Genomic DNA, 8,963 nt, shown 5'->3' on the forward strand with positions numbered 1-8,963 from the left:
GAAACAGCTTGTTGACTAACGCTCAATTGCTCTGCGAGTTGTTTTTGTGTTTGTGAATCATCTTCGTCCAACAATGCTTGCAATTCCACATCTTCATATCTTTTTGGCGGTTTTCCGTGTGCCTTGTCTGCAACATCGAAATCACCACTTTTAAAACGCCGAAACTATCGTTCACACGTATCTTGCGATGGAGCATGTTCACCATAAGCTTCTCGAAGTAATCGGTATGATTCAGCAGCAGTTTTCTTCAAATGAAAACAAAAAATTAATGCTGTCCGCGAATGCTCTTTGTTTGGTATAAATTTCGACATATCGAACACAGCAATACAACACTATGCAAACAATTTTTCAATTTATCACTCGTGCGCGTCTGACACTTGTTGATGGCACTTCAAAATTGCATAACAGTCAAATTTTTATACCACACTGCATTGACGCGCCATCTGTTTTCTCAAATCCTCAATTCATACTTGTACACCTGGTATTGTTTTTCACTGTTAAGATCGATACATTTTTGCGATATGCTCGAATCAATTTTCGAAGCATTTTTTCCACTCTAAGGCTGTTTCAGAAATCAGTGTACGAAATGTTTCAACAGCTGTTTCAGGCGACTCAAATCGCTCACCACGCATCTTATTTTTAATGTTTGGGAACAAAAAGAAGTCATTAGAGTGATAAATCGGGTGAATACGGACAATGAGTCCATCAATTCGACATTACTACTGGATAAAAAATCAACGGTTTGCCGTGCTGTGTGACAGCTGGCGTTGTTATGATGAAGGATGATGCGACTATTTCGGTTTGTTCTACGCAATTCATTTATGACTTCTGGCAAACAAAGTGTATACCAATCAGTATTTACAGTCCTTCGATTCTCTAAAGCCACGGTTGTTATATGTCCGGTATAACCGAAGAAACAAGCAATCATTTGCTTGGCAGCACTGCGTGAACAACTTTTATTGGTTTCGGTTCATTTTGAAATACCCAAACAGTGGATTGTTGTTTACTTTTGGGCTCATACGAATAGATCCATGTTTCGTCAGTAATGTTGTTGTAGATCAAATTTGACCGACCTCGGTTGAATTTCTTGAGTATTTCTTTGCTCCATTTAACACGAGCCTGTTTTTGAGCTTCGGTCAAATTGTGTAGGATCCAATGACTGCAAAGTTTCCGTACGCTCAAGTGATCATGCAAAATCGTATGTATTGCTTTCATGTCAATGCCTAAGGATTCCTGAATCTCGCGGTATGTTATATGCCGGTCTCGCTCAATCATTTCACGCATAGCATCAATGTATGGACACACTTGTTTGAATAATTTACACATGATTTTTGGTGAGTTTTAGCTACTTGTTAGAATTCCTGTATGTTAATTTAATTGTGTTCATTTTTTCGTAAGATGTTTTTTTATCTTTTTTATCAATTAAAACTTTTTCCAAGAAATATGAAACACATTTGACTGTTCAATAGTACGTGAATAATGTCGTGTTCTACGTCAAGACTCACTCGAATTGTGATTATAGTGAATATGCGAACATTTCCGATAATTAATTTTGTACAGCGATTTTTATGATAAGTTAATGTCTGAAGAGGGCTCAATCAAGTAGCCGAAACTTGTAATGTTTACTTGTATTTTAACTGAGTTTTTATTTTATTATATTTTTTCAATTTTACTTTACTCTATTTGTAATTTATTCTTTTTAATTTAAAAAATGTGTTCGAATCTTACTATTCCTTTTATTTATTGTTATTTATTTTTAAATTTTTACAAATACACTGATTATACATTTGTACATAATTTAATCGTTTCGCATCTTTTTTTTAGTATAATTTTAGTTGTATAAAAAGTTTTGCGATCTGCCTATTGCAAACACTAACTAATAACAATATAATTGTTAATTAGAATTTTCTATTCAATAATATAACATGTAACATATAACAGTTATACAATTATATTATTAAGGAGGAAAATTGATTAATGTAATGATTATATGTATGTATTGTTAAATTTAATGTTGGTGTTTGTTAGTTATGCAACAAAAAATTGAAAATTTTGTAATCTGCAATGTCAGTCATAATTTTGTCACTTTGGAATCTCTTTAATAATCTTCTACATTCAAAAAGATGAGAATCAGACATTAAATGAATCAGAAATAGTTGAAAAATGACTTTTAATGATCATTTTGTAGTCATTTTGATATCATTTTGATATCATTATGATATCAAAATAATTCCAAAATATCATTTACCATTCATTTTAACATTATTAGCATTATTAGTAAATGATTTAACAATCATTTTGACATTACCATGACTTGTTGTTTTGCTTGAATGTCGCGAGTTATCTCCATGTCCCTGACGAAGTAAACTAGAATAAATATATTCGCATATGACATTTCAATAAAAAAATGAATCTTGACACACCACCACAGAAATAACCCATGAAACGCATAGCTTCTATAGAAAGTATCCAGGGAAGCCTCAATTAAAAGCATTATCAAATGTATACACAAATATGACGAAATTAATAGCAGATATAAAATAATATAATTTATATATGCATTCACGTTACCTGATGTATATAATATTAATGAAATTATTATTTTTAGAAAACGTCTTTTATATATGCGATTTGCAGATATTTAATTTGCTTTGAAATAATATGGGTTCCTTTCGCTGATCTAGTTTTCTTCTTTCTCTCCTTTGTTTGGCTAGGAGTCTTAACACGACTAATCAGCCAGAGATATCAGTAAATAAAATTCGTCGGAGAGCCAAAAGCGTCATAAGTTTGTGCCAATGCAAAATATTGCTGCAGAATTAGGAATTTTAAAGTTACCCTCAATAGTTTGTTGTGATCCATTGAACAATGACACTGAACGACGTTTAATCGATAAAATACAAGTAAAATTCTACATTTGGTAATAGTTAGTGAAGAAATAAAGTTTCAACCATAATATCGAGACACATTCGATCTTCGATCATTTGTTTTTTTTTTTAGAAAAATAAATTATTAAAATATCATTAATAAATTTATTTTGTCAATCGTTATTTATTTGTTGTTCCAGCTTTCATTTTACTATCTTGAGATGTGTATTTTTCATAGATTAGCTGGATAGAACATTAAAATCACCTGAGATGATCTCAATAAAAGATAGGACTATGAATATTTCTCAAAATGTTAGCGTTCTTAATTATATTTTTAATTATTAATTTTTATAATACTATAAATAAAGCTGGACAGCTTTGTAATATAATAAATAGATAATATAGAGATAATAGAAAATGATGTAATTGCTATTTATTTTGATCAAACACGGGATGAATAATGTTAAGACACAATTTATTTGAATAAAGTTTATTCAAAATCTTCCACAACATCTGTCATTATTATTATTAATATTATTACTATTTCTTACTATTGCTTTATTATTATTCTTATATATATTATACACACATAATCCTCAATATGCACGTGCAATTTACATACATACACACGCATTCATGCAACTATACGCAAGTTTTTACTTTAAATATCGGCCTTATCACATATGCAAAAACAATCGGAGCGAGTAAGCGTAATCATCACGATTATTGGCGTGATAAATCATCACCGATTTATCTAATAGTGACAATAAAAAAATTAGATCCGCTTCTTTTAACTACATTGTTTACATTGTATATTTTTGCTGCATTTAAAAGAAAGGAAAAAATATACTTAAATCTCCCGACATTCGGAAATAGAAAAAAATGTAGAAAAATATACAGAAAGTGCAGTTAAAAGAAGAAAAGGTAACATACTTATTTTAATGCAACGTTACGATATAGAATGTATTTCTTTATGGATCTCAACGATCAAAAATGAAGTAATAGTGACAAGAAAGAGCAATAATGAGCGGAATGTTACAAATAGGAAAAAAGTGTGTAGATATGCGAAGATGAAAGATATGCGAGAAAACGTGAAAAGAAATATGTTTGTGCTTTGTTAACTAAATTCGTGCGGCTCTTTCCTTTTTATATTAATAAAAATTATTTTGTTACGGATATAGTTAATGGAGCGTCTTAAATGTTAAAAACTTCCGTTATAAGAAATCTGCAAATGCATGATCTTCTTAATGATAACTTCAAGATCTCCAAATAGTCTTAAGAACTTGCATTAATTTTCACCACATTTCCCAAGTAATGTCACCAATCCACTCGAAATATTTTCCTCTTTTTGTGATTCCTTGAAATTCATACTTAAAAGAGGAAAATTGAGAGGAAATTGTAAAACTTAAGAAATACAAAAATCAACAAAAAATGACTTCGTTTTAATTTTTAACGTCAATAAACAGTTAAATTTTATAACAAAAAAATCATCATTTTGACTTTTCCGACATCAAAATAAAGTCATTTCAATTTTCTCTTAACTTGTTGTATTTCCTGGTGAGAAGCGCGATGAAACCTTCGTGCAATATTTTAGAAATTCTACTCGGAAGAAATATGTATTGGGCTCGGCAATGAGTTCTTCGATAAATAAATTCGTCGGATAAATAAATTTGTCGTTAATTTATTGCAACAACAAGATGATGGACGCGATCACACGTTGGAATTCGCCTCTCGCCACGTGACCTGGTTGCCGCCAAGATTCTGTAGACGTAGACTGTTGACAGGGCTGTCGTCACCTTCGTAGCCAGCGTTTACGTGGCCCGTCCCCGACGTCGCACCCGGGTGTCCCTCAAACACATCCTTCACGGATATCTGACTACTGCGGGATGGCCGGCCTTGAATTCCTAGAGGGTTACCCGCCACGCCGTAGATGTTGTTCGCGCCCAGGGTCTGCATCTGTGACTTCCGACGCATTGCCATTATGCTGTTGCGCCTGCCTTCGAACGCTTTGAACGCCTCTCGTCGCGTCGACATGTTCCTTGACAGGCCTGGAGTAAAGATTTTTATTTAATATTACAAAGAGCTTATAGAATTTTCAAGTGTAGTGAGTTTGAACCTCCAGGTTGATTAATGACGTTGCTCTACTTCGGTTCCTAATTAGATAGATTATGATACTTTGAATTAATCGATCTTGGTACAAACCCATTGCACTCGAAAACGCTATTAGTTTTAAGAATATTAACTCTTTATGGATTAACCAGTTCATTTGAAATTATCCCTTCTTATATGAACATATTATTTTCTCGATTTTTATGCAACTTGACTTATGGGATGATTAGATTTTTCTGACATTTTTGAATTTTAGAATTCTCTGTGATCAATATCGAATTCCAAAAACTTGCTTAGAAAACAAATTCTTCTTCAAGATATTTGTTAGAAAGCTCGCGTCTTCAAAGGGTTAAGAATATATTAATACATATTTGAAATGTTTTTTTAATTCTATTTTATCTTTATTTTGGGGGGGAGGTCATTCTTTGTCTTTTGTTTACCTGCGCCCTCATTCATGCTGAAGAAACGTTGCCTGAAGGCCACATCGAGCGTGTTGATCGCCTGCGTCTTCCTACGACTCTTCTCCAGATTTCGGATCGTTTTTCGTCTACCAGGCCCGCTACCGCTGCCCTCCTCGTAATCGCCTTCTATTCCGTCTAGCCTCTGGAGATCTCTCACTATGTCAACCGCGTGTTTCGACAACAAGGCTTCTTCGGAGAGATCCTTCGTCTACGAAGATCATTAAGCATTCATGTGAAGCAGCTTAAAGAGTATCAAGTTTATTACAACAAGAAGTTCGTCGTTTTTACTAATTTTAAGTTGAAACGACAAACCCATTTGCAACGCGTATAATTTCATAAGAAAATTATTTATTAAGAAATGCACCTTCTTGTAACAGTCTAAGCTGGTGCTGGCCAGAATGTGGGCCAGTGTCCCGAATCGATGGAACAACATCGCGGTGAACTGTATAACCAATATCAACGCGAAGAAGAAGACAAACACGAGACCGATTGGCTCGAGTTGTAGGTACTCCTTCGAGATGTGCACCTGAAAAATCACACGTGTGTAGAATACGTTGCGATACGCGGTCAAGCATTATTTTTGAGAAGCAATGCCCGTGGTAATCGAAATTAAGTAGATACGTCTACTATCATTTAATTTAATTTTTGAAAATAAAGACTTTATTTTATTTAAACCTCCAAAAAACTTTAAAATTTTAACTTACTACTGTAATATGATAGTAACTTTAATAGCAATTTAAACTTTAATAATCATTAAATCAGCGGTTTTGACAATTTTAAAAAATTATTTTAATTAAATTCTAATTTTTTAAATTTAATTAATTAAATTAATTTTAAAAGTTATTAGAATAAACTAATTTAAATTAATCTGAGCTGATTTCAAATTTTACAATTATTTTTTCGCGATTTGTAAGAAACTTTACTTAAAATTATATTTGATAAAAAACAGTAATAATCGATCGATTGCCATCAGAAATTGTTTCTTGGTGAGTGCGTGCATCGATTAAAAACAATTAAATATAGGTCGTTAGCAGTTAAGATTCCGTAATCATCAATGATTTTCGTGCGTGTTAAGATTAACACACTTATGTACATACTATACATATACTAAATATGTACACGCGCATACATAGACTTATGAACGACGTAAGACGAGCTCGGTTGAACCCCCGATGCGAAGACACTGAAAGCAACCATCGCGTTACGCGTACGTTAGTGGTGCTCGTCCGCTGCCACAACTGACAGTATGGTGCATAGTCAAAGTTAGACACAACAAACGAGAAAAGAAACGCAGATCCGAGGCTCTACAGATCTAGGAGGCTTTGTAGAGTCTCTGCGATCCTAAGACTCTTACATAGAGAGACAAATTCATTCTCTTTAGTACTATTCAGTTAAATTTTTAATAATAATTTTAATTGTGAGTTAATATTAGTTTTTTAATGACACTTAAATTTACATTAGAAATGTATCAATGTTTTAATAATAGTGATAATTTTCAAATAATTATTACTATTAATTTTTAGGCATTATTCAATTTAGATGATATAAAATAAAATAAATAATTTTTAAGTATCATATACAATAGAATAAAAGAATAAAATTTTTTTTTACAGGTTGAAGAATGATGTCTGCCCAAAAATTATTAGCTTTAATTCTTTCGAGGTAAATAGGTCTCTCGATGTCCGTCTCTACTTTTACATCAAAATGTAATTAAATTAATAAGGATTAATTTAATTTCATGAATCGATCTCGTATTTTGGTGAGAAGAGGCAAACGGGAGAATGTTATTGTGACATTAATTGATTCTGGTTATTTCTAGTCGGGATCACTAGAAATCATCTCCCACGCCATTCCATTCCATCCGAAGTACCTGTGCGTAAGAATATTAATCGAAGACTTTCCACGTGCTGTCAAACGAGTCAGTTGGGTTAATGACAAAAAAATGTATGTATATATTGAATCAGGTGCAACGTCATCACCGAGGTACAGTGCTCGCCCTCAACGTGTTGGAATGCTCAGGTAATCCAATAAACTGATAATTTCAAGATATTCGAAATATTCTTAAAGATCAAAAAGCCTAGAAATTCGAAAATTAAAAATTAAAAATTAAAAATCAAACAAAATATTTTCAGAATATTTGAGCAACATAATTTTTAGCAAACTTTTATTATTATTATTACGATTTTTATTAATATTATCTTTAAATTAATTTAATTAACTAATTAATTCATTAATTTTAATTTAATTAACTTGGTAATTATATTAGCAATTATAATTTTTAAAAATAATAATAGAATTATATAATAACGAAGATAATTTAATTAATCTCTTATATTAAATATTTAGTAATTTTGACAAGTTTTATTTGTGAAGTTTAGTCTTAAGCTCCTCCTGACTAGTCGCGGCGGCCATGTTAAGGAATGACACGTTAATTTATGTTTCAAGCTATTTCTAAATAAAGACAATTTGGATAAATCTAAATGACAAGATTACTTTAAAATACCTATAAAAATAAGCAGAAACTGTTCTTTTCTCTCTTAATAGTCAGTAAATAGTCGTAAAAGGCAGATAAAGTGAGCCTAACTTCGGGTAGAAACACACGATTTGAACATCTGTTGAAATGAATGAAATATACGCTTTTTGTATAAAATTTCAGGATAACTATAGTTTCTGCTTATTTTTAGGACTTTCATAAGTACGAGACACATCACATTTTTACAATTAAACAAATAATGAAATGGCTTGCAGCATAAATTTCAAAACGTCACTTTTCCACGGCTATAAGTTCAGCCATTTATCGTGACAAGGCGCTGTAATACACACATGTACATGTACAGGCTCGTGCTTGTGTGTATGGCTATCGATTTTACTACATTTCGCCAGGCCGCTGACTGATTTTGAATCACATGCTGACTAGTCAGGAGCCTTAATGAAGGAAAATGTCAGAAATGATTATCCGAGCGTATCGAGGGCGGTTTTAACGAGACACCGTGTGTATGAAACACCACCATGGCACCGACTTAATCCTTTCCCTTGATGCTTGATTATCGGATACCTCCGAGGTCTCCTCGACGTAGGTGATGTTGGTCTTGACGCCGAGCGGCCAGACAACGTGCAGCTGATCCTTGTTCAGCTGTAGCAAGAATACGATCAGAACGAACAACGCATTGAACATTAGAAACGCGAACACGCTCTTGTTGCGTAGCTCTATTAGATCGGCGGCGATGCGGGTCTGTTGCGTGTGCGTGGAGAGAAATGCGAGAGAAACAGAAAAAAAGAGACGGCACAAGATTAGAATAGTAAGTATAAAAAACTCCGTCGATCAGTCCATTGATCCATCGATCCTTCGTTATCTCAGTTAACGATCTGTTTGATCGATCATTTGTCTCATAAATCTAACCCTTAAACGCCTTTTCAATATGACATATCCAGCCTTTCATTTCTTAATGCTTTTCCATTATTCCCACACGGCATGAAATACATATTTATATGAATCATTATTTGATACATTTCTGAAATATTTGTAAAC

General features: G+C 32.8%; 1 protein-coding gene across 3 annotated transcripts in view; it reads right to left on the reverse strand.

Annotated features, from left to right (window-relative positions):
- Positions 1 to 4,474: 4,474 nt before the first annotated feature.
- The window catches only part of LOC108749229, a 28,731-nt gene continuing 24,242 nt past the window's right edge, over positions 4,475 to 8,963 (reverse strand). For 2 of the 3 annotated variants that reach the window (XM_018487795.1, XM_018487796.1), the window contains exons 18-20: positions 5,799 to 5,960; positions 5,414 to 5,642; positions 4,475 to 4,912 (exon numbers count right to left, since the gene is read on the reverse strand). In XM_018487795.1, the coding sequence (XP_018343297.1) occupies positions 4,575 to 4,912; positions 5,414 to 5,642; positions 5,799 to 5,960 (729 nt within the window). In that variant the 3' untranslated portion in view covers positions 4,475 to 4,574. Of the gene's footprint in view, positions 4,913 to 5,413; positions 5,643 to 5,798; positions 5,961 to 8,489; positions 8,667 to 8,963 lie in introns of all 3 variants that reach the window. The other variant, XM_018487797.1, reaches the window with a different exon arrangement.

The sequence above is a fragment of the Trachymyrmex septentrionalis genome, unplaced genomic scaffold, assembly GCF_001594115.1.
Source record: "Trachymyrmex septentrionalis isolate Tsep2-gDNA-1 unplaced genomic scaffold, Tsep1.0 scaffold277, whole genome shotgun sequence".
Taxonomy (NCBI): domain Eukaryota; kingdom Metazoa; phylum Arthropoda; class Insecta; order Hymenoptera; family Formicidae; genus Trachymyrmex; species Trachymyrmex septentrionalis.